The sequence below is a fragment of the Balaenoptera ricei genome, chromosome 12 (assembly GCF_028023285.1).
Source record: "Balaenoptera ricei isolate mBalRic1 chromosome 12, mBalRic1.hap2, whole genome shotgun sequence".
In the NCBI taxonomy this organism is placed as follows: Eukaryota; Metazoa; Chordata; class Mammalia; order Artiodactyla; family Balaenopteridae; genus Balaenoptera; species Balaenoptera ricei.
In genome coordinates, this window is record NC_082650.1 from 1,457,505 (window position 1) to 1,475,220 (window position 17,716).

General features: G+C 50.1%; 1 protein-coding gene across 2 annotated transcripts in view; it reads right to left on the reverse strand.

Moving 5' to 3' along the window:
• SMOC2 (SPARC related modular calcium binding 2) overlaps window positions 1-17,716 on the reverse strand; it is a 156,331-nt gene that overhangs the window by 99,829 nt on the left and 38,786 nt on the right. For both annotated transcript variants that reach the window (XM_059941848.1, XM_059941847.1), the window contains exons 2-3: window positions 10,561-10,732; window positions 418-524 (exon numbers count right to left, since the gene is read on the reverse strand). In XM_059941848.1, the coding sequence (XP_059797831.1) occupies window positions 418-524; window positions 10,561-10,732 (279 nt within the window). The remainder of the gene's footprint in view (window positions 1-417; window positions 525-10,560; window positions 10,733-17,716) is intronic.

Consider the following 17,716-nt stretch of genomic DNA (forward strand, 5'->3'; position numbering starts at 1 on the left):
TTTTCCTACCAAAAGCTATGTCAGTTAGCATAGTACTTCAGGGATTTGTTTCCCTTAATAAGAAATCATAGTACTGACAATAACAATATTGACCCACTCCAGGTAGAGCACTGGGTGATTAGACGCCGCCACTGACTAACGAGGTGGCCCCAGAAGCTGGATGTGACCTTGGCGTGTTCTCGTCCGCAACTAACGCTGAACCGGAGCCGGAGGCTCAGCCGTGAGGCGGCCCGGAGGAAGCTGTGCCGTCCATTTCCCAGCAGTGAGGGTGGACAGCGCGGCCGTGACAGGGGCACCTGCGCCGGGGAGGGACCCGCCCTGTTTACGACAGTGACCCCCTCGGGAGGAACCACTCTGAGACAGAAAGGAAGACCCCCGCCCCGGGAGAGGCCCTCCGCCCCTCCGCGGGCTGCACACCTGGCTGTAGGTGCCGTCGCCGTTGCACTCAGGGACGAACACCTGCTGCAGCTCCTGCCGGGCCTGCTCCTGGCTGTACTTCCTCTCGGCCACGCACCTGGACACGTCTGCGGGGGGCACGGGGCGAAGGCGGCAGTCAGGCCTCGGGACGCACGGCACAGGTGCCGCGCGGGGGGCGCTGCCCGGCGGGCACCCGGCCGCTGAGCGGGGTCCCTGTGGGGAGGCCAGGCCTCGGCGGGAAGCGCGGGAAGGGACGCTCGCCCACGTCCAGTGAACGAGGACGCCGAGGCTCTGAAAGGCCACTCGGCTCGTCCCTGGTGAAGTGTCGACTCTGCTTGCCAGACGGTGCAAGACGGGCAGTGGCCCCGTCGGTCACAGACAGACTCTCGGATCCTAGGGGGTCCATCGGAGCACAGGGGCCAGGCCACGTGCCAAGTGGGGACCAGGTCTAGGAGCCACAGTGAAACCCAGCCCAAAGGCACTGCCCTGGGGGGAGGCGGGGCGGGCGGGCAGCCTGGGGGCACGTGGCTTCCTGCCCTCGGCTGCGGCCCAGGGGACCCGTCCCATCTGTGGTCCACCCGGCAGCCTCTTTCCTCTGCATCTGAGTTTCTTAGGATGTCAGAGTGATACCAGGCTCCCGCGCTTCTCACCTCAAGTGGAAAGTCCAACAATAAATCAGATTAAAGGGTCAAATATCTTTATCAGTCCTCGCACTAAGTGAGCACAAATTTCCACATATTCACATGAAAATACTACAACGTGATGATTTGATACAAAGCACGATGTTCCTACCGTTCCTTAGGAAGATATCCCCTGGGACACCATAAACTAGTAGAAAAGGAAAAGACTGAAACAGTCAAGCACATCTAACCCAGCTCTGGATGGCAGGAATGAGGAAACAGACACCAAGACCCACCATGGAGACCTGCGACGGTGGGAAGGCAGGGCCCGGGAGCCGCCGGACCTGCGACAGTGGGAAGGCAGGGCCCGGGAGCCGCTGGCCTTCTCCACCTGAACTGGTACCAGAGCCTGTTCACTCCTGGTGCTCGTCTCAGGACCCGGTAGGAGTTACACGGGTGGGCCAACCCCCGATAAGGGCCCCTCTTCTCACGACCACAGGCCAAGAAAATAGGCTGTGCAGAATCTGCCTCCACCGTGGGGAAGCACGTCCCCAGGGCTGCCACCACTACCCTCACGCCCTCAGGCAGCACCCCAGGCACACGTCTTGTTTCTTTAGACCGTCATCTGATGTAGCTCCTTTGAATTTTAGAAGTTGAAAAGAATGGCTTTCCCCATTTTTCTTAAGTGTTTCCAGATTTAAATTACAAGTTGTCTAGATCTGGAAGGCCCTCTGGACACTGAGATACTGCTTCAAACGTGTCCACTGCCCAGCAGTTTTAGATGGTGACTTTCTGATTGCTTGGTAGTAAAATCTCTTGGCTACACCCAAGAGAAATGCCATGTGGGCACGAGCTCCAGGGCTCGGGGCTGCCTGTCCTGCAGTGTCCACGTCTGAACACTGACTCTGCTGCCGGAAAGCCTTATCTTGGACTCCGTGGAAGCCGCCTCTAGCAAGATGGGCCTGCGCTTCGGGGAGCACGTCCAGGCAGGCTCAGGCCTCACGTCTTGATCTGCATTTTTGCCAGCACTCGGCAACATGTGGTTTTAATGCAGCCTGTGTTTTAGCTGAGGAGAAATCACTGCTCTGCTGGACTTCCGTCCTCATTTTTGTAGCATAACCTGTGGTTTGACTGTCTAAAAGGAAAAGTGACATGAGCTCTCAGGTTGCAAGGTCTCCACGAGGGTACAGACAGGGCTGCAAATTACTTCTAACATTTGAACTATTGTGGAACACGCCAAAAACGCATACATTTCCCAAACCACCCACGGGCCCCGTTCCGGGCTCCGGGCTTCTGGAAAAGACTCCGCACTTGCCACTGGCGGGAGAGCTCTCAAACCCCTCACACGGACGGCACATTCAGTTCCGGGTTTACGTCTGGCACGTGGCTGAGGAGTCAGCCACAGGAAACCAGGAAGACTTTGCAGCAGGAACTGCAGGGCCCGTGTCAAGCATCCCTGAGAGCAAGTCTACAGCCGCCTACTAGACAGGAGTGCTGTTTGCCTCACACCAACTGCCTGTTTGTTACTCCTGATCCCGGAAAGCGTTAGTCAGGGGCAGGGCCTTCACTCTTGAGAAGAGGCGGAAGAGAGTCTGCCCCATCCATCCTACGGAAATACAGAAACACGCCAGGGAGTTCGCCCCAAATTAGCAACATCTCCCTAGTGTTCTTTCTACTTTGTTTTTTATTTTATGGTGGTTAGGGCACTTAACCTGAGGCTGACCCTCTCAGAAAGTTTCTGCGTGTACAGCGCACTGTCGTTAATGCCCCCTTGTGCTGTGTCCCCCGGCCGAGGTCCCGGACGGTTCATCCTGAGCGGCTGCAACGCTCCCCTGCGCCCTTAACATCGCTGTAAACCATATGTGGTTAACAGGTACACCCTGAGGCTAAATTAAATGCCCCTCTTTATAGAAATCAATATATGAAGCACAGCCTCAGAATTATATTATTCTCAGTTTTTCCAATGTGTCCATCACTTTTAAGTGGAACAGAAAGGTTCAAGAGTCTTGGAGCTGAATTTACAGGTGATACATTTCTTCCCTAATTATATTTTCTCTCTTTACGCTTCCTGTGGTGAGATTAAAAATTAAGCAGGTGCTTAACTCTTTAGGGGCCTTGTTGCGATTTTACTCTGGACACTTTATTTTTAACTGTTTGAGAATTAAATCCTCAAAACATGAGCACGATAATTTGTCCTTACTGTGGGACCACTACGCGAAACTTAAAATTCGTCATTTTAACCATTTTAAAGTGTACAATTCAGTGGTGTTTAGCGCATCCGAAATGTTGTGTAACCACCACTTCTACGTGGTTCCAGGGCATTCTCATCTCCACAGGGAAGCCGATGCCCACTGAGAAGCCCTCCTTCCCCCGGCGACAGCACTATGCTCTCCGTCCCTATGGATTTGCCTATTCTGGACATTTCATATAAATGGAATCAAAATGTGTGACAGTGTGTTTTCAATGTCCATCCACGGCGTTACCTGTGCCAGCATTTCATTCCTTCTTAGGGCTGAAGACTGTCCATCGTACGGACACACCGCAGTGTGTGTTTCTGCTCTGGTGCTGATGGACATTTGGGCTGTTTCCACCTTTTGGTGACTATGAGTAATGCTGTTCTGGGCACTCACGTACAAGCTTTTGTTTGAACCTCTGTTTTCAAGTCTTATGGTTATATATACCTGGAGGGGAATCTCTCGGTCCTATGATAATTCTGTGTTCAATTTACAGAGAAAACACCAAACTGTTTTTCACAGTGTATGAACCATTTTACATTCCTGCCCAAAAATGGACAAGCGTTCCAATGTATCCACATTCTCACCAATACTTATTTTCTGTGTTTTTCATTTTTAATTGTGATAGCCATCCTAGTGGGTATGAAGTGGTATCACATAACTTTTTGGTTCATAGCCATTTTTAAACTATGATCAATTTTTACCTCATAGGAAAATCCAGCTTAACTGAAAATTATAATATTTTAATTAAATCAAAGCATTAAGCTCCTTCTAATCAAGGACTTCAATCACTTTTTTACTAGACCAAAGAAAAACTTTTGCTTTGATGCAAATTTGATCACATTTTTAAGAAAGTTTTTGGTATCTGAAAGAGCAGAGACTTTACAAATAATTTCTATCCTGTGTTTAGCAAGGCATTGCGAACAACAGGTTTTTAATAAAAATTTTTGGATGAGTTCTTTGTTAGTAATAATGAGTTTTTGTAAGCAATTTATTTACCTGGTTGTTAACTATTTTCTCTCAACTGCAAAGTAAAAGACATTCCTTTTCCAAGGGGATCACAAAACGTGTCTACGCATCAAGATACGTTAGTCACGGAAACTATCAAGATGCACTGCTTGCTCTGAACTAGAAATAAACGGCCATGTTTTATAGTGGTTGTTCCTGATGATGGTTTTCATTTAAACAGGAAGCAAACCATTTCCTACTTTGCTAAAATCACTCAGAACAGGTTTAAGCAATTATTGGAAGAGACAGATTTGCTGCACATTTTATGCAGAAGAATTTTGGAGAAGAACAGTTAAAAGGACCCGAGGAGGCTCAGCCAGAACAAGGTCATGGAGCACTGATGTTTACAGGCGGTCCTGACCCTGACCGCCCCCGAGCCCGGGAGCTCTTCTTGTGAGGTCCTCTGTCCATCACACACAGGATGACACACGGAAACATTACCCAGAAGAAAGCGGATCGCGTTTCCTTTAACTCTTCCTGTGTAAGTCCTCACCCCGGAGACAGAGCCGCTCAGCAAGCTCCTTACTGAGGCAGAAACCCTTGGGGATATGGGCTTATTTTAGAGTCCCATTTATGAAATGTACAATGAAAGGCTACACTGGGTATTTTTCGGGTCAATAGACCTACTGACCCTGGACCTAGCAGGGCGACTACATGGTGATGGTTTTGAGCATGGTGGTGTCAACTCTCTGGGGACACAGTTCTCACCGCTGGGTCCCCGTGGCCAGCACAGGGGCTGCTCGAACAAGGCTGGGGTCAGAACAAACAAAGCTGATGAGGAAGCCAGCTCTCCCTTGGTAGTGGCCGCAGAAACAACAGCCCGAGGGTGACAGACCTTTAATTTTATTGGCATCGAATGAAGGCAGACCCTGTGTTTCAAAAGTTGGAATATTTTACCCACCCGTAATTTTGAAGGCCAGCCTCCGAGGAGAATGAAGAATTCTGTGCTGCAATGTTCTTTGGCATAAATGATACAGACGGCTGTGCTGTGATAAAGGGCCAGCAGGACTCTAAGGAAGGCTCCCCACCCACCCACGTGCAGCCGCCCAGCTCGGGCAGAGCCACAGGAAGTGTCCAAACCGTCCCCTGACCAGAGAGAGCATCTTAGAGCCGAGGAGAAAGAAACTGAGTTTTCATCTTAAGTATTACCATTGTAAACGCATAAAGACAGAAACCAATTAGAACAGGAAAAGCCAGGGTACATAATTGGGGTGGCCAAGTCCTAAAGGAAAAAGAGTAAGATAAAGTGCAAACGACTGCAAGAATACATAAAAGTATTCCAGCGTTTCTTACAACATTCATCCAGGAAACAACTGATCAGAAGCAGCTCTGTGATGACCGATCACCACAGCCATCAACGCATCACCCTAGGTCCCCGTGCAAGTGACCCCAGGGTCCTTTTGTGTGAAGTTTGGATACAAACCTTCGCGGGGCAGACTGACTGAGGCCGCATTGTGCCTGCCCCGGCTCCTCTGATGAACTAACTTTGGAGGATACAGGGTTGCTAAAGCAAACAGAGAAGAGATCTTTTTCACGAACATTTCAAAAAGTTCTGCTGTGTTCCTGAGCCTGGCTTGAACGTGAGAGCAATGGCGCTACCTCTCATTGTGTCTGCTTCAGTCTATAACGAGGGCGCTTCTAACATCGGACCTGTTAGAACAGCGTGAAGGAGTTAAGGTCAACAGGACCGGGGTAGGGTTTCTGCAAGGCACAAGCGCCAGCAAGATTAAGACGTCCTGGAACCACACACGTAAAGGGCATTTCCGAGCCTGCCTGTGGGCGAAAGGAGTCTGATGAGACACAGCAGGAAGCAGGGACACAGACCCCCGAGAGGACCAGGCAGAAGACGCGCGCGCGCACGTGTACATATGTACACGCACGAGACACACGTACACACCCATACACGCAGGTGCGTGCCCACACGCACACACACACACGTGTACCTATGCACACGTGCCACACACCCTGCGCAGACTCCTCTCATGGAAATACCTGTTTCATTGAAGAAAATGATGGCAGGTTAACTGATTTCCAGCAGCCAAACTGCACCCTGGTCCTCGGCGCCGCTGTGGGTTAACAAAGCCTGCAGGTGGAGCTACGTGGAAACGTCCAGATGCTCTGCCTTCTTCAAAGGCAGTGTCATCCGGAAGCCTGAGGAAAATGGCCAGGATGAAGCTTCCAGCCCACTTCCTGGCTCTCCAAGTGTAAAGGCCTGGGAGGCGCACACCTTTATGATCAGAAGAATCTTCGGAGGGAAAGAATTCCTCGTGTTCACCTGACCCGACCGCCCTGTTTCAGAGGCGAGAAGGCGGGTGGAGCCCTCCTGGCCTGGCCCCTTCGCGCTGGTTCCATGGTCCCCCGGCCCCTGGGAGCTCGCGAGGTGCAGCGGCCAGGACCTCGCCCTCCCGCCCCCATCTCCGCCCCACGTGGAGATCCACAGCCGGCTGCCTGCCTGGCCACGCCACTAGCATCAGAGGTACTGCTGCTGGGCTGCGGGCACCACCGCTGTTAGCTTGTACGTCATGTGTTTGAATAAAATCAAAGTACACAGAGCACTTCAGAGAGGGCGGTACTGTACCGACTGGGGGTGACAAGCACCTTCGGGCCTCGCAGAAATTCTGCTTGAAAACCTCGGTACTTTCAGGGGCGACAGCCCTGCTGACCACATGTGTGGTTTACGCCTTCCTCGGAATTTCCAGAAGTGCAGTGCTGGGAGCCCGAGCTCCCTCCCTGCAGGACTCAGCGGAGTGCACACCGAGCCCAGGTCAGCGGGATGCCCCCTACAAGTGGCCTGGGTCACACACAGGGAAGAGGACGGTCACGCAGTCCTGAGGGCCAGGCCTGCCCAGAGAGCGCTAAGGTAACGCCTGGTCACAGCAGCCCAGCAGGGACAGAGGGCCCGTAAGTCACACTGAGGTTTCTAGGCCAAGGGTCACGATGTGGCCAGAGTGAAAGCCCAGGGTTTTCGCAGGGAGAGAACAAGGGCTCTGGAAACTCGCCATAACTGCGATATTAATAATAACCCCTGTCGTGGGGCAGGGGTCTGTCTCCTCGACATCGTGGACCCCTGCGCGCTCGTATGCCGGCCATGCTGCGACCCACGGAGACCCCAACACTGCCAGGGTGTCGCTCTGCAATGACGATCAGGGCAGTGGCCATGAGACTCGGGCAGCGAATGAGAAAGGGGACGTCGAGTATCAGGAAGCACTTTGTAACAATGTTCCTTTCCTTATTCGTTGGTCACTAAAAAGCCCCGGGTCTCGGAAATCTCCAGGAAGTTGTTTCTGTCAGATATCCTTTATAATTCTGTTTCCAGAAATCTCAAAATAGTTCCAAGAACTACCGGCATCTTGACTTTTCTTCTTCTTCTTCTTCTCCATCTTCTTCTTTTTTTTGTTTTTTGTTTTTGGCTTTTTTATTCAATGCCAGAGATTTTTCTTGAAAAGAAAGACAGGCCCAATGGTCTCAGATCAAAAGAAAAATATTAATGTGCTTGCTGAGTTCTAAAAACACAAACTCCACAAATTTCTAAGAAAATATGAGAAAAATCCATCAGTGTAAACCAGTGCGCTTCTGTTCAAGGTCAATAGTTAGAGCATAATATGAAGTGCACAAAAAATTTTTAATCCAACTTAATTAAATACTGAAATATTTCAATCGTTCCCAAACTAGTACATCCAAAAGAGACCGGCCTGTGGAACTGTCACCAACCAAATATGTGGAAATGCCCTCAAAATATGCAGCTTCACACTTGCCAAGCTGATACTACGATATACCAGCCAACTTCAAAACCAGGAATAATTTAGAGCAAATGCGGATGAACATTCGTATTCCATGCAGTGGAAGTGCCATTTCAATCTCCTTCTCCCGCTCTCACCTTCATAGCAGAAAGCTCTCGACCTGGGTGTGGTGCGGAATTGGCAGTGGTTGTGCCCTTGGGGACACAGGGATGCCACAGCAGCACCCGCCCGGGGCAGCCAGAGACAGGTCTCTGGTCCATCAGCACCAGGGTCCCCTCCCATTCACCGTGAACCCTTCCTGCCACGTGGTCCCGGGGCAGGCTGACGGGTGTTAAATGCTGGACCCAGGGGGACAGGGTAGGGAAACGACCGGCAAAGTAAATGAGCCGGAATGAAGGAGCCCATCCTGTCTGAGGAGGTTCTGCTCCGCTCAGAGCTCGGCTCCAGGGAAACGCTGCGTCTGTGGGAAAACACTGCAGGCTGGAAAGCCCTTCTCCGGGCAGCCCCAGAATGGACCAGACTCAGCTCACCCACAGGATGCGGGCTGGAAGCAGACGCTACAGAGCTCCAACTCCCCCAAATCTACAGCATCAGAGGTACCTGATGCCCAGTTATTTCAAACTATGCTGTACAACTAACGATGTCTCTTTAAAGTAACTTTAATATTTGCTACCCTTGGCAACCGAAGCACCAGATAAACTTGACCTCGAAGTTGACAGGTATCTTCGCATTCTTTCTATTTTAATCCTTTTGATTTAAATTAAACCTGTTTTTAGGAAATAAGTTGTTTTTACCTACTTCTTCCTTATCACATTTTTTAAAGATTTTTTTTTTTTTTTGATGTGGACCATTTTTAAAGGCTTTTATTGAATTTGTTACAATATTGCTTCTGGCCTATGCCTTGGGATAGGAACCTGCACCCCCTGCATTGGAAGGCGAAGTCCCAACCACTGGACCGCCAGGGAAGTCCCGTCCCTTATCACATTTTTTGTGCCACAAATTTATGGTATGAAATTTCTTCAGTGAGGTGTGAGAATCCCAACCAAGGGAATTATCCAGAAAAAAATTAGGCTGGATCCAAACACAAATAAGCTAACAATGACATCACCAAAAGGCCATCTGTGCTTAATTCCAATGTACCCTCCCTGTGCAAAAGCAACCCACCATGGACTCTGCAGAGCTTGACGTGGGAGGCTCGGGAGAGCGACCTCAACTGTGGGACACAGAGGCCTCCGGTGTCAATGTCCACCCAGACAGATGGACGGCCTCTGGCCTCTGTCTAATGAATCCACCACAGACGCCCACAGAGACTATGGCCAACGCAGAGGCTTAATATGGCGGCTTCCTCATCGTCCTCCGACAGAGTGTTTGATGGGAATTATCCTCCTAAAGGACATTTGATGTGGGTTCTCTAAAGGAACAGGGCACCAAAGAGGATCGTAAAACTCAAACTTTACTGCCACCTCCACAGCACCTGTTCTCACAAGCTAAGTCAGCACAGGCCATTGTTTCTAGAAGGTTCTCTGAAAGGTAGCTCACCTGATATTTGAATTTATTCTTAGGTCACTTCTCATTTCTCAGCACAGATACCTGAGGTGTGTAACAACAATCAAGGCATAAAGTTACATCCAAACTTTTCTCCCGAGGGATGTGTTTAGGGCACACAAATCAGATGCGCGTGGAAGGTGAGTGCTGGGCCGCCCCGAGGCCTGTGGGCAGAGTGCCCTGCGGGGTGTCAGCGGGAGTGGGGCCCACGTCCAAGGACAGGCAAAACTCTGTCTTTGTCACGTAGACCAGTGGCTCCAACCTGTTCACCTAGGATGTGTCGCATTATGAAAGGAAGAGCAATTACTCAAAACCTGGCCAAGCACGGAGTTGAGACAGTAGCATTTCTTTGGGCAGATTGTTGGCGCTAACAGCTAAACACAGCAGAACACAGTCTCAAGGGTGTTTTAGCCTGTGTGGTCTTTTTTCCTAGATAATAAGAAAAAGAAGGTTAAATCTCTTTCTGAAATTGACTCCATTTGTGCTTGAAACATCAGCTTGTTTTGCTGAGTCAAACCCTTCATTAACGTGGGAAGCATTTCAATGTTTTGCTCTAAGCCTGCTTGTTAACTCCAAATCTGCTTCTTAGATCAGGAAAATTGAAAATTACAAGTGTGAAATCAGCACCCCCCCCCCCCAAAATATCACTGAAAACGGCACAGGTGCTATTATACACTCCCCACAGGCTAAAAGGTGAAATGAGAAAGAGTTGGAAGAACCAATAAAAAAAACTTTGGTGAGAATAATTTTAGGAGACTTTGGAAACATTCTGTGAAACCCTTGGATAAGTTTGTGTCATGATGTCATAAAACATTCTAAGAAAAGAGAGCATTCAACAAGAAAAAAAAAAATGATTCAGAAATGACTCTTCTCGCTATGTGCTCTGAACATAAACCCTTGACATTTTACATAGAAAACCTTAGCCAAATGAAAATAAAGCACATGGGCGTACATTTCAATGACTGATTCTTGAACAAATGATGGAAAGCAACTTACCTTTGCAGTTCCCGCGGTAAGCGATCTCTAGCCGGGGGTCTTTGCACTTGGCGCGCTGAAATTCACAGCGAGACAGGAAGGTCCTCCCGTCGGAGGCGCAAAGGGGTTTCTGGGCGGGACCCCCGCAGGCCAAGCCGCAGTCTTTGTCCTTGTCTTGGTCGACTCTCAAAAACTTGGAGGAGCAAAGAAAAAAGAAGCCAGACATCTCAAAGAGTGTTTGATGGAAAGCATAAGGCTATCTAAGGCCACTTCGTGCCAGGGGATGTCCCAGACACATGGTGGGAAGCTCTGAAAACTCCAACCTCCATCAGTTTCACACATCTGGATAACTGGTAACTTCTCTGCTCGGCATTTGGTAGCTGAACCCCTGAAGGCTCCACCACTGGCCCGGGACACCGTCCAGGTCTGCACGGGGGTGCACATGTTCTGTGTACCTTTAATAGTCTGAAGAGCAATGTTTTTCTTTGAGTTTGGGAATTCAGTGCCTGGTTGACTCCTGCATTCACCAGGTTTTGCCATCACCTTGGAAGTCGCAGGCGTCAGGAGCGCCCTGTCGGCCTGGAATTGGGGGGCAGTCTCTCCCTGTCAGACCGCTCCACACAATCTCACCTTCGTCCCAGGACCCAGGGCTGCGGGGGTGGTGCAAGCACAGAGCCCCTGCCCCAGGGGCCCCTCCACGCAGTCCCCGTTGACCGCTCTGGGGTCCCCATCCTCTCCTTGGCCCCTCTGACGACCCGGACACAGGGCTTCAGAGCTCACAGCATCTCCCAATGCGGCTTAGATCCGGCCACCTGCTCCCACACCTGCCCTCCTTGGACCGCTGATGGCGCTCCCTGCCCACCCCCCGGGCTTCCCAACCCCCCCATGCGTCCCACCCTCTGTCCTGTGTAGTCCTCCTCACCCCAGACGAAACAACAAACACGACGATGAATCCAATAAAGCTTCAGGCTCTGGGAAGTGGAGCCATCACGAGCCTTGGGTCACTGGAATGTCACCTGCCCTTCACAGGCGTTTGCTCTGATTTATGGCGCCCTAGCGATTTATTAAAGGAAAGAGAGAAAACCCCGAGCTGTGGTTACTACTCAATACTCCACAGCAGTGTGTGGAGCCCTGGGCTCTGTGTATATTTGAACAGGTTTATTTGGCATGTTTGCCCCGGTAATATTTACAGGGGTAGAGACAGCTCTACTCACAGCAACCCCTCCCCTGTCCCAGTCTGAGCTGGAGGAAGAGTGGGAATGGACTTCAGCAGAATTGCAGGGACCTCATCAACTTGTTCCCTCATCAGGAAGAGAAAGAAAGGGAATTCTCAAACTCAGGGTGCTTCGTTCCTTAAAAAGATACCCAAACTCTCCCCTTGCATCTCTGAGTGTCCTCGTTGGCGACGTGTAAAGACCTACCAAAGCTGAAGCTGAGATGAAGTCACGGGGGAAGGAAGGCCCCATGGGGGGGGGGGCGGCTGTCCAGAGAGCCACATCACTCCTGGGGTCCAGGTGGGGTCCTCACAGCCCCACCTGGGGTCCTGGGGAGGAAGGGCTGCGAGTGCACTGTGGCAGGGAGGGTGTGAGGGACAATCCCTCGGCGTGTGTGGCTGGCAGCTGAGGTCCCTGGCCATTTCCCGGATTTCTGGAGAAAGCCTCCAGCCAGGAGGCAGGTGACGAGCGCCTGGAGGGGGACGGTTCTTTGTTCACTGGGGCCCCGGGACACAGGAGAGAGACTCTGCAGGCTCTCATTTTTCCCGAGAAGAAGTTCACTTGCTAAAATGATCTGTGCTTATTTTAACCAAGAGGCAAGTGAAAACAGATCATTACCTTTCCAAGATCTCGCAACAACAACAAAAGTGTTCTTTTACATAAAAGTGGGTAGAGCAAGCCCACAAGCACATTTGATTGAATTCTGTCACTGAGGGGTTTCAACCCCTTTCTTCTCTTTCCCCGAAACTGATTCATGAGAATTAACTCTCCAGCCACACGATGGCACACCCCAGGCTCCCAGGAGACAGGAGCGCCCAGAGCTCCGCACCTGGGGAACTCCATCCGCGTGAAACACTGCTCCTCTTACAAGGTCACTGCCTTACCTCGTTCCTCTCCTCACAAGCATTTGAGTTTTCGTAGACTTGTTCTTATGACTCGCAGCTGGCCTGGAACACAGCAGTTTTGTGCAAGAGAAAGAAAGAGAGAGAGACAGAGACAGAGGCCACCAGGGGAGCAAACTTGACCGTGAAACATCTCGGGACCTTCGCAGTCCCAGTGCACACAGGAGCCCGCCCAGAAGCAGCTCCCTTCTATTTTAGATGAAAACCTGAAATAACCTACATCCTGCTAATTTTTGTGTTTAAGAGGTGGTCTATGTGTATTTGCTGAAACCCTAAGTGAGGAAATGCAGATGACTTAGGGAAGGACATCGTAATTATCATTTTCTCTAAATGTAGGGAGGCAGCCTCTCTATTTTTTATTTTTAAAAAAGGCTGAGCATTCAGGCGCTTGGAATTTGACCATAATTCTCAATAATTTAATGGTGTGGAACAAACAATGGAACTGTTCTTTCTCAGAAATGAGGGAATTCACACTTTCTGCATGTTTCTCCCCCTCCCCAGTTTTAACAGCAATTAAATTCCAGGGGAGACAGTGTACAGAGGAAAATGAGCTTTTAACGGAGCTGGATTCTTTGCTAAACAAAGCCCTGGAGGGAAAATTAAATAGTCCTATTCTAAAGAATTTAGTGTTCAGTAAAGAACTTGGTTGAGGGTCTTCAAACTAGTTCAGATAAAAGGCACTTTGTCAAATTTAGAAAGAAATCAATTACACCTTGAACGACACTATTAGAACAATGACCTCAGGGTCCCAGGGCCTGTCTCCTTTGCTTTCACGAAGCAGGGCTGTCTGCACAGGTGCGTGGGTGGGGGTGGGGGGGGGCAGAAGGAAGCTAAGGGGGTGCATGTGCAGTGTCTGCCTGGAGGTCAAGCGACTCCTGCAGTAGAAAAAGTAGGTCAAGTGCAAACGGATTAAAGATGCGATCCGTCTTCTGCTTAATAAATGCATGGGTTTAAGCCAGAGGAAAAGCGGGAACAAAATGAAAACATGTCAGAAATGGGTTAAAACACTCTTAAAACGGATGAATTTCCCCACTGTGATATTGATATCTGATTAGAATATGGACTAACACATGGTATGGGTTAACATTAAGGAAAACACCCCTGAATTACATAATCCGGCAGCTGCAAGGTTCCCCAGAGCAAGAACCTTCTAAATAATGAGCCACCGGAAAATGAATGTAGCTTCCAAGTAAGTGTGTTGGCGTGATGCGAGGCCCAGGCTCATACACTGGGGGTGAGGTGGGTTAGAACCGCGAGGGCGTCTGCGGCATGGGCGGGTCTGGGGGGGTTTGAGAGAGTAAGTGACCTTGTACCACGGGGGGAAGGTGGGGACACGGGGGACACGGTTATAAACACACCTGCTTTAAGGGCAACTTCTCCACTTTAGAGCCTGAGCGTTCTCAGATTTCAGGAAAGAGTTCCCTACATTTTAGTGGAATAGAGAACCCGAACCTATGACACGAACATGGCGATGGTGTTTTAGAGCCTCGAGCCTGAAGCTGAGACTTTTGAGTCAAACACAGCTGCTGCCCCGAGTTCTCCCCCAGAGAGACAGCCACTCGCTCATTCATTCATTCACTCATTCATTCATTCCCTCATTCGTTTGCTCATTCTCTCACTTATTAATTCATTCACTCATTCTTTCATTCATTTGCTCATTCATTCATTCACTCATTCATTCACTCGTTCACTCATTCGTTCACTCACTCATTCATTCGTTCACTCATTCACTCATTCATTCATTTGCTGGAACTAACAAAAGCCAATCTGTGCATGTTTTACAAACACTCTCCTGCAGTATTTTAATTGTCTGCCTCTTTTTCACACTCTTTAAGGACGTTGCATTTCTAAGGCAGATCAAAAGTCAGGTCCAGCTTGACTTGAACTTGTTCAGTAAGTGTCGAGGGACAGCCCTCTGTCAGGCTTTTTCCTGGACTCCAGGAGGGGCATGGGGTGGGGTTCAAAGGCGGTCCTGTCCTCACAGCGCTTAAGTTCCAGAGGGCAGCAAATACAGCACCACAAAGCATCACGACAGCATCTAGGCCAACGAATAACTATCGTGTCGTGCAGGACGACGCATGATCACCAGGTCACACAAGGCAGAACAGAGTGTCCGAGAGCCTTACAGGAGAGCCTGCTGAATCTGGTGTGGGGTGTGAAAACGCCCCTCAAAGAGACCATCTGAGAAGACTGGAAAAGCCAGGAAGGAGACGGGATGTGGCCTGGAATCCCAGGGCACAGATCACCAGAAGCAACAAGAACAGTGGCTTCATGCAGGTCTGCTGTGGGGTCAGTCTGGTGACTGGCCTACGGACCAACGAGCTGGGAGGCACCCTGAGGACCGGGGCGGCTCAGGGGTGCCAGGGGTCCCCTTCCTGCTGCCAGAACACTCCCAACCCTGTGTTCCCCTTGTTACACACAGATGACGCCAGCGGACAGTGTTACAGAAGGCAACCCACTTGGTACGGTTCTCCAGTCCTTTGCAATTAACTCGACCCAACTGCAGCATTCATGGCTGCTGACTGACTGTAAACCAGTGAAAACTGGATTCCGCCGCTGCTCGACGCTACTCAGGACGTTTAGCAAACCGTCAGACTTACAAGAGTGTGGTGTCGACTCGATTTGTTTGTCTGTAAAACGGGAGCAATAATACTTTCTCTGCCGGCTTTGAGGTAGCTGTGAGAATAGCTAAAATAACAAGGTTTACACTGTGGAGAACAGGATGAAGACAACCGCGGGGTGGGAAGGGCGTCTGTCCCCCAAGGGAGCTGGCTCCTTTCCAAGGCAGGCATGGCACCAGGAGGTACGGACCCCAACAGAGACGGTGGGATCAGCTCTCTCTTAGATGCCCGCCCCCACCCCTGCCTTCCCGACTTGAAAAACAAGCCAGCAATGTGAAGTGAAGACAATAGACTGTGGGCCTGCAAAGGGGGCTCTGTCTTAGGAAGTTTAAGACCCTGAGTAAAATAATGCAGTGAGATAGCAACGTAGTGATAATGTGTGTCACCGTCATCATTTTGGGCCTCTTTGTGCCTTTTCGTTGTATTTATGGGGCATCTGTAGGAATTTAAAAACCAAGGGCAAACTATTGGGATGAATTTGTTTAGGTTTTATGACTAGATTAAAGCTATAAACCCAATAAAAAGAGACAGAGAGTGGCCAACAGTCTGTGCTGGAAAATGCGAGTGTGTGTGGCGGGTGGTCTGCACCGCAGGGCTCAGCGGTCAAAGAAACGGCCTTGACTTTGGAGACGGGCAGCTGGCTGTGTGACCGGGGACGGTCGTCCTCTTAGCCCAATAATCCTTGGCTTCTTCATTTGTGAAATGGAGGTGGTAACACTGTTGCCTGTTCCATCAACATTATTGGGAAAATGAAATGAAATAGTGCAGGAGAACATGCTTGGAGGAGACATGAAGATGTCACTTGGAATAGGCCCTCCCAAGCAGGTATTCAAACACAGGGCGAGTTTGCTCTGGTAAACCTTCACATGGTCATAAAGGTTTCAAGTCCACTGAAGGAGCATTAAGTGATCCTCCCATTTATGGTCATTTTCAAAACGAAACTTCAGAGCATGAAGTAGAAAGGGAGCTCAGTTAGGTGGCCAAGACGAAGAAGCAGGTTTTGCAGGAAGATGCAGAGAGCAAGGGAGGTCCACTCCACACGCCCGGTCCATGCGGAGGCGGTGCCCATGCCCGGAGAGGGGGCCTGGCAAACGGGCCGCAGCAAAGGCTGCAGGGACCCCACGGAGGACCGGACACAGGAGAGTCGTCCACCTCGTGTAGGACACAAAGACAGCCCTCCCAGGACTGAGAAAACCCAGAGAAATGCAGCGCCAACAGCCTGGCTGAGAAACGCGGGTGCCAGACGCTTCTCATGAGCAGGAGTGGCCGGGAGTGACCCCCCGGGGCACGCAGGCCGTGGCGACTGTTTTCTTTATTTCTGGGCTGCCTTCGCATTTTGTTTGAGTGGACATGAGACTTTTTATAAGTGTTTTCCCAGAGTCCTTGCTCGCTTCGGGTCCCAGACCCAGCCTCTCTCTGGTGCCCTGGCCTCCAGTCACCGTCTGCACGGCGGGCTTCGGTTCCTGATCCCACAACCAGGGACAGTAGATGTCCGGCCACACCTCCTGCTCTGCAAATGGCTTCTCTTTCCCCAAAACCTTTCTTTTTTATTTACTTTCCTTCCGTGTCTCCACATCAATATTAATTTCAATGATGAAAGCAGATATTTTTTCTTCTTGTTAGTACTTCTTGGAGATCATTCAAGAAACTCCTGGGTCTTGATTGCTCCAGACTTAAGTTTATTGGAGAGTCAGTAGGAACTTCGTTATTCTAAAATTCTTCTTAATAAAAATATCATGTAGATAGTGCTACCTTAGTGCAAGAATTATCTTTGATCCTCACTTGAAAATTATGTGACAACATTCAACTGTTACTCTTATGGTTCAGAGGTGATTTGTCTGCAGAAGGTGGATTCTACAAATGCCTTAAAAACTCTGCAATGGAGCTGAACCTCTGCTCATACAAGCCATGCCAGTTGTTCTGAGGGTGTCACCACCCTTTTGATGACTTAAAGATGTGTAAGGAAGGTTCACAGGACTCTGGGCAGGCACTATCTTCATGAGTTTACCTACAATTAAGTGCCAGTTCTCACCCAGGACCCCAGTAAGGACAAAGGAATAGGCAAAATGGATGTTTAACAGCTACATGTCTTTCTCAGGCTACAGCTCTGTGAGACAATGCACGTTTGGGGTATGGGAGAACATTACAGTGGACCCTCGACCGATCGCGTTAGAGCACCTGGGACCACAACTCTTTCAGGGTAGAGATGGCGTGTGCTCATCCACGAGGCCTCGCGCCCCAGCACCGCGTCTGGTCTACAGTTGGTGCTCAATAAATGTTCGTTGTCTGAGGAGCTGCCGTAACATGACCAGGTGGGACCGCTATGGAGTTACCCGGGCACGTGGCAGGGGCAAGAAGATGTCTGAACTAATAGGCGTAGGGATTCGGGACTAGTAAACAGCAGAGGCCACGACAGGCATTGAAACTTTAGGACAGACAT